We start from the raw sequence: 22,486 nt of genomic DNA on the forward strand, positions 1-22,486 counted from the left end.
TTTTGCAAGGAATTGCAATATTATCTACACATTTTTAAATGACCCATTTCAAAAAAAAAAAAAAACTCTTCATCCTAAAATAGAATGTTATAGAATTCTGCTTTTTAAATTTTCAACAATACAGTTTCATTTTACATGTACTTCTAAAGCGATTTAATTGTCGGTCACGGGCCATTGACATTATTACAGTTATTCGATTCGACGAATATTTGATTTTCCACCTTGCAATTTTGATAGTGTCAACATTTAGAACGGCGCCCACACTATTACTGTATAAACAAAACCTTGATGCATTTCTTGCAGTATTTATGCGAACATGGATGATATAGAAAGCTTCTGTGGAGCGTCAGAAATCTGGGTAAGAATTGTGTGAAAACCTGATTAATTTAATAAACATGATCTATTTAAAAATCATTACAAGTCAATGACCTGTTTATATTTTTAATAGGTTGTATATATATGTCACAGGAAAACAAAGCGAGGTATACATTTTATAAACTACTCCGACTATTATTGTTATATGGTATGGATAAGAGCAAATTATACATGATTTGTAAAGTTAGATTTGTATAGTATAGTAAACTATACATAGTAATACGTATAATCCAATAAGTAGTGTGTATGTAGAAAGATATTTTGAAAATTTTACTTTGCCATGGTATTTTGACCCCCTGCCATGGTACCCCTACTATAGACCTTTAATTTCCAAAATTCTAGCAATTCTTACTCAGATTGTTTATAGTTATCATACTCCAATAAGTAGTTTGTATTTATTTACTTTCTTTAAAAGATGTTTTGAAAATATTATTTAGCAATGGTATTTTGACCCCCTGCCATGGTATATTGACCCCCCTTTTACACCTCCAACATCAAAATTCTATCTATAATAACTCCTGTACATAGTACTTATTAATACTCCAATAAGTAGTTTGTATGTATTCAACATGCTTGAAAAGATGTTTTGAAAATTTAACTTTTTGAAACTGAGCCATGTGGTAATTTGACCCCTCCCCCTTTTTTACCATGAAAAATTAAAACTACCCATATATATGAGACAATATCTGAAAAAGTCTAATTTCCATGTCCCGCACTTCACCAGCAATTATTTTTTTATTCAACCATCTTTTTTGAAAATTTTAAGTTTCAGTATAAACTAAATTATGTAATGCACCAACTCCTGCCAATTAAACACTCATTCCTATATTTCTTTCAATAAAATATTGTAATTTAAATGTTCAACCCCCCCTAAAATCATGTTGTCCCCTGTGTTTTTTTGAAGACTAAATTATTCAAATAATATCCAAATTAATTAAACAGGTGTCCGATTCTCACATATATGATATATTATATAATAAACTTGCCCCTAATTTGTCTTTTTATATTATAACTATAGCATGTAATAAGAGAAAAAAAATTTGTCCCCAGGGGTGATTTCCCTCCTGTTACCACTGGGTTTTTTTTTACCTGTGGAAACGTTTACAAGACCAAGAGTTGTTTTCCCATTATGTATTGTGAGGAGCATCATTTCCTAAATGCATTAGTACAAAGAAATAGTTGGAAAGGCGGCCAGGTTTGAAAATTCAAGCCCATCCAAGATAAGAATTTATAGAAAAATACTTATTGGTGTTCTATCCTGTTATAGCCTTTTCTTACACTTTTTGAGAACATTTTTAAGTGTGCACCACAACATTAAGTGTGTTTTTATATCATCTTTTTAAAAGTTATATGTCACAGGAAATACACTTACATTTGATGTGATAAAAAGGACAAAAACTATCGCGTAATTCCTTTCTGTTACGTTCTGTCATGTTACCTGATAAAAAGTAACAGCATAACCATCCTCAGTAACAGGAAGGATGTTCAAGACAATTTCACTGAAGAATCGAAAAGTTAATCTACTATATGCCAACCATTTCATTTAATATAAGTTATCACCACCATATCAAATAAATTTCAAAATAATATACAGTATATTGAATAAAAAATAGGTTTTTTGCTTTTGAGAACAGCAGAGAACATTGTGCAATTCTAGTATAGTAGATAGTAACCGAAAGGAAGTTATTTTAGAATTTTTCATTACCTAGGCAGATTTTTCATTATGCAAATACAGTTTCAAAGGATAAATGACATTGTTTGCTGTTATCTTCCAATTGTGACCAATCTAAAATGATGTATTTTTCTTAAAATTTAAAATAAAGCAGAGAAATCCTTTCTGTTACCAACTCTGTCCTGTTACCATTGTCCTGTTACTCAAGATTCTTTCATGTTACCGACATATCTGACTTTATTTAAGTATATTTCTAAACCTTTTGTATTGCAAATGCTAAAATCAATAATTTGCATTTGACAAACTATTGCAGGATATACTAGTAAACCACAAATAGTGTCTTAAACTTATTCCTTATTCCCAATGTTAGAAACTTTTTTAGAATTGATTCACCTTGGTAGTAGGAAAGAACTGGATTTTGTTTGTACCATTTTTAAAATTGCCATTGTTTCCTTATTTAACAATTGTTTGAATTACAGACAACAGTTCCTAGATCCCCAATGTGTATTCTTCCATTTGTGCTATCAAAATACCGGTTCTAAAGATTTTTTTTTGTTTTTTTCTTATTGCCAAAAATTAGACTTTTTCAGATATTGTCTCATATATATGTTATAATTTCAAATAATTAAAAAGCATTCAATCTGCATGGTCTAGTTATAATGCTTCAATGAGTATTTTTTATGGAATTTTGTTGGTAAAGACTTCAGAGCACTTATATCAAGCAAAGATATTTCTTTTAACCAATCATGGAAAATTGACCTCCCCTTCTTGTATAAATGATTTTTAATCTATGAGAAGCTTTAGAATAATTTATAATGTTCTAATAATCATCTAGAATGAAAAAAAATGGGGTTCAATTTACCATGAGGGTCAATTTTTCATACAAGGGGGTTCAATATACCATGGCAGTGTTCAATTTACCAAAGCAGTATTTTGACCTGGGGTCAATTTACCATGGGGTTCAAAATACCATATGACACTGGTTAAAAATTCATTGTTTTGGAACAAATTCAAACTTGATCTATAAGTTGTCATGTTGTAAACTATATTTATAACAAATATCAAGTCAATATCTTCAATCATGATAAAAAAAGTGTTGAAAACTGATTATATTTGAGTGAATTTTCTAATTCCAAGTACCATACTGTCACTCTGCACAAAATCATCAGACCAAAACAAAATTTGACCTTGATCTGCAACTTGCCATGAAAACCCCCTACTATATACCAATTTTCAAATCAAAATCTTCAAGCATGACAAAAAAAGTGCAGAAAGCTGATTATTTGAGTGAATTTTCTAGGTCAAAGGATCATAACTCTGCACTAAATCATCAGACCAGAAAAAAATTTGAACTTGATCTATAACTCGTCATGATAACACAATACACCAATTACATGTACATTCAACACATATATTCCTTATCATTAACTTAAAAACTATAAAAGAAGATATCCAACTTTTAAGCTCACCTGGCCCAAAGGGCCAAGTGAGCTTTTCTCATCACTTTGCGCCCGGCGTCCAGCGTCTGGCGTCGTCCGTCGTCGTTGTCGTCGTTAACTTTTACAAAAATCTTCTCCTCTGAAACTACTGGGAGAAATTAAACCAAACTTGGCCACAAATCATCATTTAGAGCAAATCTGACATGGGTTAAATTGTTTATGAAGGCAATATTTATCTGCCCTGAAATTTTCAGATGAATTGGACAACAGGTTGTTGGGTTGCTGCCCACAATTAGTAATTTTAAAAGACATTTTGTCGTTTTTGGTTATTATGTTGAATACTATTATAGATAGAGATAAACTGTAAACAGCAATAATGTTCAGCAAAGTAAGATCTACAGATAAGTCAACTTGACCCTTTAAAGAGTTATTGCCCTTTATAGTCAATTTTTAACAATTTTCATAAATTTGGTAAATTTTTGTAAATTTTTACAAAACATTTTCCTCTGTTACTTAAGGGCCAAATTTTTTATAGATAGAGAACATTGTAAGTAGCAGGAATGTTCAGTAAAGTTAGATCTACAAACACATCACCATCATCAAAACACAATTTTGTCATGAATCCATCTGTGTCCTTTGTTTAATACATGTATGCACATAGACCAAGGTGAGCGACACAGGCTCTTAAGAGCCTCTAGTTTTTAATAAGGGTAATACCACTGTCCAAGGTTGGGTGCTGGCAGCAAACATATTTAACCCAGATACAATCTGCAATGTCAAAGTTGGGCAACGGCAACTGAGTGGTTCTACTGTGTGTCTGGTGATGTGGTGGAAGGGTTAAAATTGAGCGTTTATATTTTTTATTTAAATTTTTTAGTAGAAATCCAAAACAACCAACTGTTTGTGCATTTTAATATTTCAAGGCATGTCATTTGAGGTATCAGGTCGATACAATTATTGTTTTCCATGGATATTATACTGAATAATAATAAATGAATGTATACATTTGTATTTCCACAGGATGAAACACTTCTGTCAAACAATACATTCCCAGAGTTTACAGATTGTTTCCAGAACACCATATTAGTATGGATACCATGTGGTTTTCTATGGATTACAGCACCATGTTACCTTTACGCTCTTCTCAGTTACAAGGGTTCTCCAAGACAACATTCATTTTTGAACATTGCAAAAACAGTGAGTATAAACTAAAACATTAACATATATGTTATATTTCTGACAACATTGTTTGCACCTCCCCCTTTTTCTTTAATCAATTGGAGAAAGGAGAACATCCTTTGTCTTGGCTTTTTTTATGTAACTCTTATTGTTTTCAAATGATGTGAATGAATTATACATGATTACTTTAAAAAGTTAATAAACACAGAGACCTGTGTTTCCTTTTTTAATTACAACTGAACAGGAAGGGTATTGAGTATTAATTTAGGACCAAAAATTCCATACACAATCTAGACAAACCTTAAGCAAATACTTTTTCATTGTTGTCTAATAGAATTAATATTTTACAGTTTATAAGTGGTATACTGTTCATCTTAACAATAGTGGATATCTTCAAAGCAATCAGTGACCATAGAGCTAATCCTACACCAATAGCTGTATATCTGGCTGCAGCAATAAAACTCCTCTCTTATGTAAGTATTATAACACAGAACACAACATGCCATAAGTTTGAGATGTCCATCTTCAACGGATTGTACAATTGCAGTACACAATTGGTTTAATTCTTTGTCCAAATCTCCAGATTTTGAGACAGAGTTGCAATCTATTGGTTAGACTGTTTATTTATATAACGAAAAATTAGTGATTTGTTGCATTATTCAAAATTTTCAAACAAATTCTAAAATATTAGTGTTTTTAGAATCAATTTTTCAACTTTGCCATTTAAGGGGAGATAGCTCTTTTAATAAAATAAAATATACTGGACTGGTAGGAAAATTGTAGCAAGAAAACAAGTTTGGTGACACCATTTTTTTCTTTTTATTTTCTTAAAGCATATCATAAAAACCTATCTTATCTCAAGACATATTTTTTTAATGTACAAAATATGTTTCTCAATGAACAATCAAAGCTTTCGGTAATTTTGAATGACTTGTAGTTTGAAAAAATTGCACAGTGACCCATACTATTTATTATATTTTTGAAAAAATCATGGTAAAATCTTCATTTTGGCAAAGTATGATGATCTACCTTAAAATCTTTCTTCATATCTATTGACTTTCCTCAAAATAAGTCAAAATGAAAAAATCTAAATTCAAAGACAAATAAAATGGCAAACCAATTATCCAATTAATATATCAAAAGTTGGTGAAATGGATGTGTTCATTTTGTTATTTTAGAATAGTTTTATGTGTTTACTATAGACCTTTAAACTATTTTTCAGTTTCTAACTATCTGTGAGATACAACTAGAAAGGATAAGAGGATTTGTTACATCAGGAATTCTCTTCATTTTCTGGTTTACCAGTTTAATAGCATCAGTAATACCATTCTATACCCTGATAATTAAAGAGGTGAGTATTGCAGAAAGCAGGAACTATAAGGAATTACAGTGTTTACTTAATTTACATATATTAAGTAACAGTACTAATTATTGATATTTGAAGATTTGAGATAAAATATTTCGTTTCTGTATGAAACTGAATGCATAATCCTTATGATGTGAAGGTTTAAAGATATATACCAAATAAGGGTTTTGATCCAGATTCTGCAGTTCACTGAACATGAATGGGATATTGTGATTTTGCCATGGTGTCCAATTACATGTGTCCAGTAACACATATGATGATAATCTATTTTAGAATATGCCTTGTAGTTTAATGCAATTTTTATGCCTTACTCTGATATTTAAATTCATAAATTCATCTGTTCAGAAATAATATGACATTCCCTATACAATTACATTTTCAGAATTGAAATATTTATTTATTTATTAAAATGTCTTACAGCATACTTATATTGTTAATTTCAGGTTTACAGTGATGACATACTTAGATTCAGTTTGTTCTTCCTGTATTTTATTCTCCTTCTGTCTCAGTTCATACTTCATTGTATTGCTGAGGAGGTGTCGGAGAGTTCTTCTGGCAAATACAATATTGGAGTTGTAAGTATACATGAATTAAGTGACAAATAATGCAGGGTGAAAACACAATAATCATTACTTTTAAAGCATAGTTTCTATATATTAAATGAAGTGCAGCTTGCCAAATTGGTCAATTTACAATGGGATGAAACCCTGAAGTGGAGAAAAAGTAGGTGAAATGGAGTGGTATTACTACATATTGATATGAACAAACTCATAGTTAATGCAATGGATTGTGATGTCATTGTCTGCTTTTTTATATTGACGTTTAGGGCACAGTTCATAATATTTCAGATATTGTTATAAATTGATTTGGATCTGAACAATTTATTTAAATTTCTAAAAGTTAAACTATTTATAATTATATTTCAGAAACCTTGTTTAGAAGTACAGGCTTCATTTTTGTCCAGAATTACATACTGGTGGATGAATGGGTAATATTATTATTAACACTGTTTGAATAAAAATTTTGAAGTAGCAAATAGCTTTTCAATTAGCTTTCAGTAACCTGTGAGCACTTATTCCTACTTTTAAAATTTAATGAACCATTTTTTCTTAGACTATCTTAAATTTTAATCAGTACACATCTAATGGACTTAGTGTAAAGATGTCATAAACATACTTCTGAGAAAAGCATGGCCTTGTGCAATGCCAAAATACATTTATTGTTTATTTCATCTTTTAAAATATTTTTTAAAATAATTTGAATATGTTTCTTTCAGGCTTATTATCACAGGTTATAAAAAGGATTTGGAGGAAACAGATATTGCTGATCTCCATCCTAGAGATAAAAGTGACCAAGTTGTTCCAAATTTTGAAAAAGTATGGAAGAAAGAATTAAAGAAACATGCAGTCAGAGAGTAGGTTCAGAGGTTTTAAATTTCCAATAGAAATATAGATTTTTAAATTATAGGCTTTGAAAGAAAGTTAAATTAAAAATACAATGTTTAAAGTAAATTTTCCTTTTATACCAATAAGTGGTTGATGTATAAATTTACCCTTGTCTGTCATTTTGCCCCTCCCTTATTGTACTTTTCAATCTAAGATACTAGATTTCTATATTGACCTTCTTGGAACGAAGTATTTCTATTCTAATAGTAAATTTTAGAACTTTAATACATGGTCAAAACACATCTATTTGATTTTATGAAGCAAAAACATTATAGAAAATCAATCGTTTCATGATAAAACAAATATACAAATTCTTGTTACCTAACATGGTTTCCGTCATTATTCAAAACACAGCTGACGTTGCAATTTCAATTGTGACTTCAATGTTCAATTAAGTATAGCTCATGTTCTACTTGAATTAAAACATTGCTTTGTTCCAAAGTGAAAGAAGAACATCATATAGGATATCTTAAAAGGTTTAGAAGATAACTTATAAACAATATAAAATATCATATTAAATGACATATCTTATATAAAAAGAAGGACATGTGATTTAATTGCCAGTGAGACAACTATCCACCAAAGTCCAAATAAAGTGGAAGTAAGCAATTATAGTCAACTGTTTGGCCTTCAACACAATTTTCAGTTGGATAAACAACCTTGGAATCTAAATATAATGGAAGTCATTTTTTCAAAAATATGGGTTGGGTAACTTTTGTTAGATGAATGTAACTAGGTAAGTTTTGTTCAGAGATAAGTGCCTGTAGTATCTCTGTGCTAATCAGATCTCTAAGATTGCATAAAATAATCTGGAATATAATTTTTTTCAGTATCAAACCAGCTTCTACAACCCCAGTGCCAAGTGCTTCAACCAGTGCTAAACAACGTAAAATGCAAAGACAGGATAAAATACAAGAGGAAACACCATTTTTGGGAAATGAGAATGAGGCTGAAGTGACAATAAAGGAGGGTGCCAAACCAGAAAAGCCTCAAAACAAGGCTTCCCTCACAAAAACTTTGTTTAAGGTGTATGGCGTAGACCTGTTTAAATCCTGGGGATGTAAATTGGTATATGATTTTTTACAGTTTACGTCCCCTCTTCTTCTTAAGTGAGTGAACTAGATTCCATTTAACAGTTTTCTTAAATATAGAATTTCATCTGGTAGTGATATTTTATTTTGGTGTGATTTTGTTTTTAAATCTCTTATATTTTACATATTTTGTGTATTTTATAGATAACTGCACTTGATCCAATACTTGAAAATAGCAAAATCATGTTTGATATTCTCATAAGAATTTTTAAAACTATGCCTATTATTTCTATGTGAAGTATTTCTCTCTTGGAAGTTTAATTATAACATATGTACCTAATGTTTTGTTGGAATTAGAACAAATTATGGCTATACATGGTTTTGCAAAATTTGTGTATAAAGCAAAAGAAGGGCATCATATTATGATCTGAAATAGTTGCAAGTACTTAATAGTAATGAGGAATTATAAGCTACCTTGATGATCTTTCTTGGTTTGAAATGGGTTCATCTTTGTTTTGTTTTTTAACAGTGCTTTGATTGGCTACACAAACAAAAGATATGCAGGTCATCCTGTAGCAGAATGGCAAGGATATATATTAGCTGCTGGATTTTTTGTTGTTGCTATTTTTCAATCAACATTTTTCCATCAAAATTTCCATATCTCTATGACAACAGGAATGAGAGCAAGGTCAGCACTGATTGCTGCAGTGTTTAAAAAGGTACTGTAATGATTTTTTAAAAGTAAGGTTCAGTGTGGATTCATTGATATTTGTGGAGATACCAATTTTTGTGGATTTGTGGGGACAGTAGAACCATGAATTTAAATATTAATAAATAACAAATTTTCTTAAGGAATGTATGCAGACTTTGCCAACACTAAGAAATTATATATCCACCAATATGCAGGTTTTCCTCAAATTCACCAAAATAGATAAATCTTCAGTAATGTTTTAAAAAGTATTGAAAGTTGCTCCTGTTTCAAAAGATGATATGTCAATGCCACATATTGTAATAGGTGGGTATACCAGGTAGATGTTTAGAAAGAGGCTCAGTACATGTACAACTATAAAGATAGTGCAACTATTGTTTAAGTTTGATCAAAGTTCATCAAATCATTTGGTATCTAATCTGTTTCAATGGCCGATCCAGAAATGTTCATAAGTGGGGGCCCACTGACTGCCTAATAGATTGACTGCTCTGGTCATGCCCTAGTGATTCCCAATATAACCAACCAAATTTTTCCCCCTCTACATCTGCCTCATTTTTCAAAATCGGAATTTTTAAATTTATATACAGCTAATATTTTCCTTGTTTCTTTGACTGAATGTTTGCAGCTTGTCATAATGTCACACATTTTATGTCCATAGATGTGTTTTGTCACTCTTCATATTAAGACATTTGATTTTTACATTTTATGATCATTCAATACATTAATATATATTTCACAAATAAATAATACATACAGCGTTTATGATTTTTCTGATATTCAGATGCTGTGTCATTTATACAAAATATTATACAAGTTGCTTAACTATGTAGATAGAGCATTATAAAATAAGTTTTCAGTTTGCCAGTTTTGACATTAAATCCATGTATTAAAAGTGAGATGCTGGTCTAAAATTGGATTATAATGTTGTCTGATTACAGTAACAACCTCTTTTTAAAATTGCAAGAACTAGATGTAGATTTTATTTTCAGTCACTGACAATGAACAATGAAGCTAAGAAGTCATCAACGGTTGGAGAAATTGTCAACTTGATGTCAGTTGATTGTCAAAGATTTCAGGATGTGGCTGGTCAGTTATGGATGATCTGGTCAGCTCCATTACAGATTATCCTTGCTACAGTGTTGTTATGGCAACAACTTGGTCCATCTGTACTAGCAGGTACATATTTAAAAAAATCAAAAAGTTTTAAATCAGAAAAAATTATAAAGAATTACCTTTCTACTGAAACTGACATTGTGCTTAAGAATAGTCACTTTGTACTTACATAAATGTGAAAGATTTATTAAACTTCTCACTGGAGTGAAGATTAATATTGAAGGACAGCAATGTTTAAACAGATTGGCTACCAATTGCATTCCATATTCAAGGTGCCTTTCCTAGGAACCAGAGAAGTGTGTTATATTAATGTATATATACATGTATATTATTAGTTACATAGTCATAGTGTGCTATGTATAAGGTGATAGGATGTGCCCCTGGAATAGATATCCATTTCAAGCTTGAAAACATGTGAATAGGTCAGGAAAACTATCAGAAATATATGATTAGGTCAATAAAGTTCCCATAACTTCTTCGTCTATCATATTTTTTGGTGTTCCTAACTGTTTTTTTTCAACCAGTTTTTCTCTTTTGGCACTTTGATATACCACTCTTACATTAAAGACCATTACACACCACATGAAACCCAAATAATGTGGGAAAAGGTTACATTTTTACCTACACAATAGGTATACCTTATAAAAATCTAAAGTATATGAAAAGGGTGGTGTAACAGAACCCAAGCGGCACCCCCTATCAATTAAGTATTGAATTAGCATTAATGTGCATAATCAATAGAAAAATATCTACTTGATATACACTGTGCTTAAACGGCTGTGGGTAACTTAAGTTACCCACAGCCCAAGATGGCGGACTCTAAACTCGTTGATATTTAATTCATACAAAATGTACCTTTTGCAACGTTTTTCATGCAGAATGTAAATATTTATAGAATTATTGAATAAAGAAATAACTAACAATTACCATAAAGGACAAGGTACGATAAGCATCAGAGAACGGCCCCTTAATTTCGTTCAAATTAAAAGTGACTTGCTATTAAATATAATACATTATTTTTAAAGTTTAAAACCTATATTTTTGTAAACATCAATAGATTTTTCAACTTCCGTTGATATTATTCATGCTCTGTTGCTGTAAAGACCTCAAGATTCTGGAAAAGGGCAGAAAAATGGCAGTTTCCAAACCTTTTTCTGCAGTTTAAACTGTGAGCGTACCTACGACCCACAATCATATTTATACCAGGCATTCCTTGAACATAAATGTTGATGCAGTTCAAATATTTTAGTGGGTCGTAAGTACGCTCATAGTTAAAAATTCAAAAAAGTGACAAAAAATCGTCGTTGTTTTCATTGAATCATCGAAATTTTTAACCGAACTGCGGACCTGAGATGATTTCCGGTATTTACTAGATCCGACGACGGAAATGTATGCTTGCTATGCTATAATAATGGCTAGTTTCTTTAGGACGAAAAATAAACATATTTGAGACAGAAAAACAGGATATTCCTTTACTCATTATTCTTGAATTTAAAGTGACATTTTAGCAGACTGTCGAATTATGACCCAAAATTAGACGGAACTGTCATAAACTTCAGAGAAATACTGGGAATGTAATTGTGAATGAATATAATAACTGGTTCATACTCAAAAAGTGCATATACGTATTTTGTTTCATAATTGATAAAATAGTCGCCCTGGAATGTTTTAATCTCTGTGACACTTTTGTGAAAAGTGCTTTCTTTCACGTCCGCATTTCTACCAAGTATGGCATGCCAAGTTAACATTTTAGACAATCATTTAATAAAAATACAGATGGCGAAAATAAACTACAGAACTGTGAATAATAACATACATTGTTATTCATATCACATAAGTAGACACCATGTGACAATTTTAATTAGTTAATTGTGTAAGTGTAACAATAATCAAGATTAAACAAAACTATCCAACACTTTTATGATCTAAATTATGTATCTTGAGTTATTTTTTTGGTCATGGTGTTGAATTTATTGGACTTATTATTTGTAATTGTCACCTGCCTTCCCGTTGTTCTATCTTGACGACAACGCGTGCTACTTCATATTTCTTCTAAAATAACAGCACTACATGTATAATGAATTTAAACATATTCAAAAGAATAAAGGTTATTTATTCCTGAATATATTATCCGTAGTTTTTGCAAACAATATACAGCTTTGTTAACAGTTAATTCATAAAAGTTACTATTTCAATAATAATTCATGTTTACACAAAGTGCTAACTTTTGGACATCATGTTGCTGCATGGGTTGTTTGTTTCATTAATTTTTATTGTGCTATGTGCTATACCTTAAAAGGTTACAGTCCGTTGGAAGACATATTACCCTAACTTGACACTCCGATCCAACTAGTTTTTGTTCTTACCCCTTAATGCCAATTGATTAACGGAAATCAGCAAATACCAATTTTTAAGTCTTAAGTTTGACCAGGCCGGTGTCAGAACCCACGATATCAGGCGTTTTAATTCATTTATTATATTTATTAAATTGTACAATGAATTAATAAAAGGGTGCATATGTAAAGCAAAATTATATCCGGGTGAAATTTGATCCGGAGAAAAAAATGTCACAGTAGTTGTTGTTATTTTTTTATCCGGAGGAATCTATTTCCCTGGGATATTTTATCCTTTGCCGTGAAATTCTATCTGGGTAGTTAACTTATTGAATAGTTATTAGAAAAAAAATTATCCTTGAAAAATACAATGAAATAATAATAGTGTATTTGAAATAAAGCGAAATTGTTAAAAAAAAATATATATTATAATTGGAAATAATTTCACAAATTATCCTTGAAAAAATTTCCTGAAATATTCAAGTCAATATCATCCTTTTAAAAAGAAAATTATCATGAAACATAGGGAAGAAAATCAGAAGTAATTTCAAAGATCGTAATTGTGAAAATAATATCATGATTAAATTAGGTTAGTGAAATTCATGTAAAAGTGAGTTGTTTTCAGATCTCAGTACAAATATAAATTTAAAAGTTAGGTAGAAATATAGTTGCATATTGCTACTGTTAACAGTAATAGAAGAATTTGATTATGATGATATTTTAACTATATAAATAGTTTTGTCTGGGGACAGAGATATAGTTGTTGATTATATGGAAATCAGATAAATCATAGCATAACAATATATTGGAACAATAGCATGTTTAACAGCTGGATAGTTTTTACCTGTGAAATGTTATCTATCTTATTAAATCAAGTTGTAAGTCATCTTTTTATATAAATGAATATATAGAAAATAAGATTCAAATACAAATTTCGCTATAAAATAGATTCAGAAATATATTATATTAATGTCTTTAAAATATAAATTGCTCATAATTACCTCCCTTTGATAAATTATGCAAATTTAGTCTACCTTTGTGAAACATTTTATAATTATAGTCAGGTATATATTGATTGTGAGTAACTTACATAGTAGTTAATTGGACTCTATTTCACACGGTTCTGTGAAATATAGTACGGCAAATATACACCGGTAATACTATCCGCATAACACAGATAGATTTTCACTCCTCTGGAAAAAATCAACCTGTGAAATACCATGCCTGGAAAAAAATTACCGGGACAAATTATCCTCAGGATAAAATATCACAGAGGAAGAAATAAACCGTTACACATACTGTAAGAATCCATCTTATATGAATCCGCGCTTAAACATACACATCCACCCAAAAGAAATAACTTTTGCAACATAGAGTGGGAGGCCCATATTCGCCGGGGACACAATTTCGCCATTTTATGATTTTGAGGTATAAACACTTCAAAGGATGGCTGAAATGGAAGAAAATATGCCGATAAATTATAATTTTATAACAAATATGATTATTTTTTAAACTTTAACAAAATTACGGCACTAACTGCAAAAGATCGAAAAACGTACAACAATTTTCGGACAATTTCCTGAATGAAAAACAGGATTTTCAAAGATTTTTTTCTTAGTAATTTTTTGACTGATTGGCTTAAATTTCTGTTTTTTACACCTTTGAAATGTCTGCTGTTCATCTATAATGAAATTTATTTGATAAATATTATAAAAAGCTGCATTTATTTGGTTTTAAATAGATGTGTAAAAACGGCAAATATGTGCCCCCCCCATTGACAAAACTTCAGGAAATTTCAAGCACCCTTTAATCTAACTTTACAGATGATTATTTTCAAACAAACATGTTTTCAAGCTTAGGAATGTTTTGCATTTGAAGTTATCTTGATATAGAAATATCAATATACTTCAAAAACATAACTATTCTTCTTCTTTTTTGGAATTTTATTCTCATACACACTTGTCCCGGTCTACACTTATTTAGTTTTTATACATTGACTTATGATATTTGGCATACAGTGTATAGCCATGACTCAAATATCATAACAGTCTAATTTTGTTTATTTTCTTTGGTTACATCTTCTGACATCAGACTCGGACTTCTCTTGAATTGAATTTTAAATGTACGTATTGTTATGCGTTTACTTTTCTACATTGACTAGAGGTATAGGGGGAGGGTTGATATCTCATAAACATGTTTAACCCCGCCGCATTTTCGCGCCTGTCCCAAGTCAGGAGCCTCTGGTCTTTGTTAGTCTTGTATTATTTTAATTTTAGTTTCTTGTGTACAATTTGGAAATTAGGTATGGCGTTCATCATCACTGAACTAGTATATATTTGTTTAGGGGCCAGCTGAAGGACGACTCCGGGTGCGGGAATTTCTCGTTACATTGAAGACCTGTTGGTGACCTTCTGCTGTTGTTTTTTCTATGGTCGGGTTGTTGTCTCTTTGATACATTCCCCATTTCCATTCTCAATTTTAATATCATTATGACATTTACCGTTGATCTCAAGGTCCAATTAATTGACCTTTAACTTTCATGGTTAAATGATTGTCCAACCCTTAAACCATATATGTTCTTACAGGCTATGCCAGTTTCTTTACTGCACAATAGGCTTAATTTCTTAGGTCAATTAATGCCTCGTTAATAACTCCAAAAATGATTTATACCCCCCCCCCCCCCTTTTTTGCCTTGATAAGTCGTTTCTAATTCACCATAGGTTTTGTACCCATGCAGAGGACACATTCCAACCCCTACATCATATTAAATCGTAATTGCCTGGATTAGACATTTTATTCCACACAATGTCTGTAAGTGGTACAAGTCACGTCTCTGTCGTTCCATTAACTGTTAAGTATCTTTAAAAGCTGTTCAAACTCATCTCAAATTATTAAATCTTATATATTCTCGTTTTCTTGAAAAGACTTTCACATTGAAACAAAGATTTTGTAGTGGTCTACAATTTAAAAAAATGTTTGATGTTGCTTAGCAAGATGTGGGATTCTATACTCGATATAGAATTCGTCTAAAAAATAATGATAATCTAGATGTTTATAGTATAGTGTAACACCGTATTAGGAAGTATATTCTTAAAAAATAACTAAGCTCATACTTCAAAAAATATAAAGAACCTATTATTGCATGGTTGATATGCACTTGTTATGTAACTTAGTTGTTGATCAGCGTGTAGTGACCTACAATTGAACTAAGTTTTCATTTCTAACTAAACATGTTCACAAACAGACAATCTGCATTGCATTCAATTTAATTTGTTCAATAAAATGACTTATTGATTTGTAGTTGGCTTTAATTCAAACATGTTTTGCTGTTGCTAAACAACACTTGTGTTGCTATGCTCAATACAGAATTTGTAAAGAATAAAAAAAGATGTATATGAAAAAATATTGGAATGAAACACCAAATGGAAAGAAAAATCTTCAAACAACAGCTTAATTCATACTTAAGAGGCAAGCACCAATTTTTTAACCGTTGCTAGGCAACATTTCTGTTGCCAAGGTTGTTTTTAAGCATATAATAAACAAAATCAAAGGGTGTTTTCATTTGTGACTTCAAGTTCTTCTTGGACAAACAATATCATGTGCAAATATTTAAATTTTTACTGATAAAGCAATTAATATGTGATAATTTTCATTCTTAATAAAAACCGTTGCGAGGCAACCTTCCTTTCACCGGAACACAATGAAATCATTATTTTTTCAAGTGTCTACACTAAGACCATCATTGATATCAATTTAAACTTATTTGAAGAGGGGGCCAAAAATAGCCCTTATCATACCTTGTCCTTTGTTAATATAGAGTTCACTAAAGCACAAGGCCAACTTTAAAAAATGCATAAGACATCCGTAACTTTTTGATCGAGACTAAGCAGACTGTCCGTAACTTTATTTTCAGATGTGGGTAACTTTTGATTTAAAATTTTAAAGAATTATAATTTCAACAATTAGAAGACAATTAACATCATATTTGTAACCTTCACGGCCGTTTATACTACTCATTCACCACCAAATGTGATTTTATTAACGCACCATACTTACACCACAGAGGTTTTATGTGGGGCTTGTGGTACTCGATCCTGGTTATGGTTAGAACTTTTATTAACTGATGTGCGTCTTATCGACGTTTTCGATTCGCACCATGGCTTTGTCATACTCTTTAATTTTTTAGTTTAATTTTCTGTTTGCGGTTTATTTTCACCTCTGTTTCTTTTTATGTGTATTTTGATGAATACTCTTTGACGCGGCTCGGTATTTATACATCCCACCAGAAGTTATAGTGTTATGTTTTTTAAATACGTTTCCTAGTATGTTTTTTTTTTATTTCTCTTTGTATGTTATCAGGGATTGTTAAACTATTTTAAATTACCCTGTTGTCTTAGTTATTTATATTTTCATATACTATTTCTAATTGTTACACTATGTTGATTGCTCTATTCCTTTTATGTCACTGAATTTTAACTATTGTGTCTTAGTTTAGTTCAGTTTAATGAAATTTAATGCAACTTGCATACAAGTGAAATATGCAACTAGCTGTAAAACTAGGTTTTATACATTTTTACAAAATGTCCTTTCTTCAAGTTTTCTCATTTACTGCAAATCTATAAAGTTCGAGCATCGAATGCAACAGGCCACTATAAATTCTAATCGAATCGTAATGTCATTGGACTTAGAATTAATTGATTTTTTATTAAATCGTGGAAATAAATATCTTTTGAATATAATCGTTTTTGGCTGAACCTTTGTTAATTGTCATGTGATTTGGGCAATTTTGGTCCCCCCCCATCAAAAAAAAAAAAAAATTAATCCCGGATTTACGCATGATCTACTCTTGTCATTGCTGGCAGAAAATCAGTTAGTGCATACACGCCACATGCATGTGTAAAAAATACTTGTGTAGTCTACTTGTTCAAAAATAAAAATCAACAATGTTGTTTCATCAGATTATCTGCAATGGTAGGAAACCACCCTCCGAACTGGGCGATTTGGATATCCCGACGTTATAAAAAATCAGACCCAAGTTTAACGGATTTATCGTTATTTTATTCATATTTTTCCCAATTTTGTCTTCCATTCTAATTCAAATGAATTATATCATACTAGAGATCTACTTCATTTCTGATTCTGTATTCGATCCAATCTCTATTATAAGTAAAACATTACATCCACGTATGTCGATTCTCAGAAAGTTACGGACATTCCTATTGGTATAATGAAAAAAGTTACGGACAAGTTGTTTTTAAGTTACAGACAGCCTAAGCGTTTTTTCAAATCGTGCTGTGATCGTTTATTTTGTAGAATTTAGTCTTCTGTTAAGTTTAGGGGTTTCCCTAAACGATCAATACATCTTTTTAATTCAGTGGTTTAATTGATGCATCCATGGTATTGTTATTCTATAGAAGAGAAGTCCCTAACCGACGCAAGGCGGCTCCATCTTGGGCTGTGGGTAACTTAAGTTACCCACAGCCGTTTAAGCACAGTGATATATGTCTTTTTATTGTATTAATTTTAGGAGTGGGAGTCATGTTATTACTAATCCCAGTAAATATCGTCATATCAACCAAACAAAGGAAACTACAGGCCGACCTGATGAGATATAAAGATAACAGAATTAAAATGATGAATGAAATACTAAGTGGTATGAAGGTAGGTTGAAGGTGAATTACAATTACTAAGTGGTATGAAGGTAGGTTGAAGGTGAATTACAATTACTAAGTGGTATGAAGGTAGGTTGAAGGTGAATTACAATTACTAAGTGGTATGAAGGTAGGTTGAAGGTGAATTACAAATACTAAGTGGTATGAAGGTAGGTTGAAGGTGAATTACAATTACTAAGTGGTATGAAGGTAGGTTGAAGGTGAATTACAAATACTAAGTGGTATGAAGGTAGGTTGAAGGTGAATTACAATTACTAAGTGGTATGAAGGTAGGTTGAAGGTGAATTACAATTACTAAGTGGTATGAAGGTAGGTTGAAGGTGAATTACAATTACTAAGTGGTATGAAGGTAGGTTGAAGGTGAATTACAATTACTAAGTGGTATGAAGGTAGGTTGAAGGTGAATTACAATTACTAAGTGGTATGAAGGTAGGTTGAAGGTGAATTACAATTACTAAGTGGTATGAAGGTAGGTTAAAGGTGAATTACAATTACTAAGACCATATGATGATAAATACTAAGTGGTATGAAGGTAGGTTGAAGGTGAATTACAATTACTAAGACCATATGATGATAAATACTAAGTGGTATGAAGGTAGGTTGAAGGTGAATTACAATTACTAAGTGGTATGAAGGTAGGTTAAAGGTGAATTACAATTACTAAGACCATATGATGATAAATACTAAGTGGTATGAAGGTAGGTTGAAGGTGAATTACAATTACTAAGTGGTATGAAGGTAGGTTAAAGGTGAATTACAATTACTAAGACCATATGATGATAAATACTAAGTGGTATGAAGGTAGGTTGAAGGTGAATTACAATTACTAAGTGGTATGAAGGTAGGTTGAAGGTGAATTACAATTACTAAGACCATATGATGATAAATACTAAGTGGTATGAAGGTAGGTTGAAGGTGAATTACAATTACTAAGTGGTATGAAGGTAGGTTGAAGGTGAATTACTAAGACCATATGAAGAGATGATTGCAGGTTTGAGGGTATTATGGGACCTTGATATATTAGGGTAGGAATGCCCTGTATAATCAAGCCTCAAACATCCCTCTTTAGCTACTGTAAGCGTCAATTGAGCCTTAATTTTTTATCCCATCATTCATCAAATCTCATTATGTACCTTTAGCGTCAATGCAATAAAATATTTATCATTCTTATTTTAACAAATATTTTACCGTCATTCGTTAAGTGGGTTACCCCGCTCTCACCATCATATATATACTGAGTGTTATGTTAAAAATTGGGATGAAATTTCATCTCTGGTATATATATTCACACTAAATATGACTTAAAAATGTATGATAAGATATTTATTATAAGTTTTATATTTCAAAGGTAATAATGATAAGCAATCAAAGCCATAAAAAATCTGTTACATACATGAGCCATTTAATGGATTTTTATAAAATTTTGCATCTAACAAGAGCATCAGCAATCACATTTGAAGATAAAAAAATATGTTTAAACTATGTCCTTTTAGAGATATAGGAAATTAAATATCCAGCAAGTAGATGTAAAAATGTAAAGAATACCTGTTGATATCCTTTAAAAGTTCATCAGTTTTTACTTAAAATTATTATATCGCAAAATTATGTCCTATACAATTTAAAAAAAATATTATAATTTTTTCAATTGCAATATTCATTTTATTGAATGTTTTGATATTTTGTAGGTATTGAAGCTGTATGCTTGGGAATCCTCTTTTCAAGACAAAGTTACAGAAATTAGAAAGAAGGAAGTAGATGTTTTAAGAAAATATGCCTACCTCAATGCATTCAGTTCATTCTCCTTCACTTGTGCTCCATTTCTTGTAAGTACCTTCAATAAGGTTTTCTTGTTCATTACATCATTGCAAACTTCAAATACACCCAGCTTGTTGATACTCCTCTTAAAATAGCACCTGGTCATATTTGAAAACATAAGGAGGTATGCAAATATGGCAACTATCCATACAGACCAAAGGACAAAGATATGGAAATATACATATCACAGTACACAATTACATGCCTTTAGTATTGAGCCTTCATTATGTGTCTTTATATAAATAACACATAGCTGAGAGGGTGATAGGGCAGATTTTTACCCAGAGAAAACATTGACCACCGCGGCGAAGCCAAAGTTGACAATGCTTTTTTGAGGGGTACCAATCTGCTCTATCACCCTTTCAGCTATGTGTTATTTAATTTATTAAACTGAATGTTCTATCATTATTGTTTTTTACAGATTAATTTTATTTTAAAAGTACTTTCTACGACGTCACATACATAACAACGTTACGGGTAAAAAAAAACAACACCAAGATGTTTTATTTTTTTTTATTTTGACAATCAAATAATCAAATCTGAGCCAAAACGTAGAACTTAAGCATTGTATTTAACTACTTGATGTAAATTCAATTCATTGTCCTTTAAATTAACAATTTTTGATTGGTCTAGACAAGAGGGTAACATTAAAAAAAATTGTCACCCCCTCAGCCATGTGATAGAGTAAATTAACACCCTCGTATTAGCCAATCAAAATATGGCATTTTAACGTGAAGTATAATAATATGTTTTATTTTGCAGGTAACATTAGCCACGTTTGCCACATACATTATGTCATCAACAGAGAACTATCTTGATGCACAGAAAGCATTCGTATCCCTGTCATTATTTAATATTCTCAGATTCCCCATCAATCTACTGCCAATGATGATTTCATTCCTTATACAGGTAAAATATTACTATAGTATTAATGTATGGATTTTTTCATATTGGCCCTGTAACATGCCCGCGGTATTAATAATGGCCAAGGATGGTTGTAATGGCCCTGAGGCAACCCCGAGGGCCATTACAACTGTCCGAGACCATTATTAATACCAAGGGCATTTTACAGGGCCAATATGAAAAAGTCCATATATTGATACTTTTATTAACCAACTATAAGGCAACTTCAATCAAGTCCATTCAAGAACAGTCTTCGAGTCTTGATCCAAATACAGCTATTAAACCATGGATTTATAACAGGACCAATACAGAAACTGCCAGTTCATAACACTTTTAGTAAAAGGTTTTAATTCTTCGATTAAACAAAGAGTAAGAATCTTACCGTAAAGAAGATACATCATACAGGAATTCATAGCTGAACTTGTCTTTTCGCATTCACGATGGATTCATGGTCAACATTGTCAGAAGTAATTTCTGATTTCTCATCCAAGTACTCAATTCTATGCTATTACAATTCATATCATCTAGCAAATATTAAGTAGCTGGGAAGAATAAATCAGACAGTTTAACTATTCTTACTCTTTCTGCGACCTAGTCTGCGTTCGATTGATCAACGGAAATGAAACAGTGATAATAATCGAAAGTCGTACTGGAAAAGGCTGTGAAATATTTCCGTTTCAAGCCGTTACTAAATTAAACTTTTTTTTTAAATTAAGTTAAAATAAAACATTATAAAAAGTTGTCACTTATTTAAAGAAATAAACAACATTTAATCGATATCCTGTTTCATCTGTTCATAATGCATGGCTGTGATTTCGTAATGCACGGGTATGATTTCGTAATGCATGACTGAGATTTCGTAATGACTGGCTGAAGCAATTTCTCCGTTCATAATGACCAGTTGTCAAAATTTTCCTTTTATAAAGCATGGGCATTTCTATACATATTGTAGTAAGTTGGTTAATAAATTATTGTAAAGATCTCATTCCTTATACAGGTAAAATATTACATTGTTATAAAGATTTCATTCATTATACAGGTAAAATATTACATTGTTATAAAGATTTCATTCATTATACAGGTAAAATATTACATTGTTATAAAGTTCACATTCATTATACAGGTATTGTCAAAAATTGCATTATCAGACCTGTAGCCAGGAATTTACAGGAGCGGGGGGTTTCAATACAAGTATACTTAACTTTAACAGTTACAATTCAAACAGAACTTCAACTTTAACAGTGCTTATTTGTTTTCAAGGGATGGTTTATACAAACCCTCACACCGGTGTGCTTTATTGTACCGAGTAATTGGTTTTCAATTTTGTCATTTTTGAATTGTACATGTGGAAAGAAAAAAACCCAGGGTCTGGAATTATTTTCATTTGATTTTGTTCTCTTTCTGAGGACAAGAAAAGCTAGACCCATTAATTTC

General features: G+C 31.1%; 1 protein-coding gene across 1 annotated transcript in view; it reads left to right on the forward strand.

Moving 5' to 3' along the window:
• Window positions 1–204: 204 nt before the first annotated feature.
• The window catches only part of LOC143065027 (multidrug resistance-associated protein 1-like), a 41,116-nt gene continuing 18,834 nt past the window's right edge, over window positions 205–22,486 (forward strand). The window contains exons 1-13 of the mRNA XM_076238307.1: window positions 205–358; window positions 4,507–4,683; window positions 5,016–5,138; window positions 5,888–6,016; window positions 6,475–6,606; window positions 6,958–7,019; window positions 7,308–7,445; window positions 8,307–8,585; window positions 9,037–9,226; window positions 10,206–10,392; window positions 18,190–18,323; window positions 20,020–20,157; window positions 20,912–21,058. Coding sequence (XP_076094422.1) covers window positions 317–358; window positions 4,507–4,683; window positions 5,016–5,138; window positions 5,888–6,016; window positions 6,475–6,606; window positions 6,958–7,019; window positions 7,308–7,445; window positions 8,307–8,585; window positions 9,037–9,226; window positions 10,206–10,392; window positions 18,190–18,323; window positions 20,020–20,157; window positions 20,912–21,058 — 1,878 coding nt within the window. The 5' untranslated portion in view covers window positions 205–316. The remainder of the gene's footprint in view (window positions 359–4,506; window positions 4,684–5,015; window positions 5,139–5,887; window positions 6,017–6,474; window positions 6,607–6,957; window positions 7,020–7,307; window positions 7,446–8,306; window positions 8,586–9,036; window positions 9,227–10,205; window positions 10,393–18,189; window positions 18,324–20,019; window positions 20,158–20,911; window positions 21,059–22,486) is intronic.

The sequence above is a fragment of the Mytilus galloprovincialis genome, chromosome 2, assembly GCF_965363235.1.
Source record: "Mytilus galloprovincialis chromosome 2, xbMytGall1.hap1.1, whole genome shotgun sequence".
NCBI lineage: Eukaryota > Metazoa > Mollusca > Bivalvia > Mytilida > Mytilidae > Mytilus > Mytilus galloprovincialis.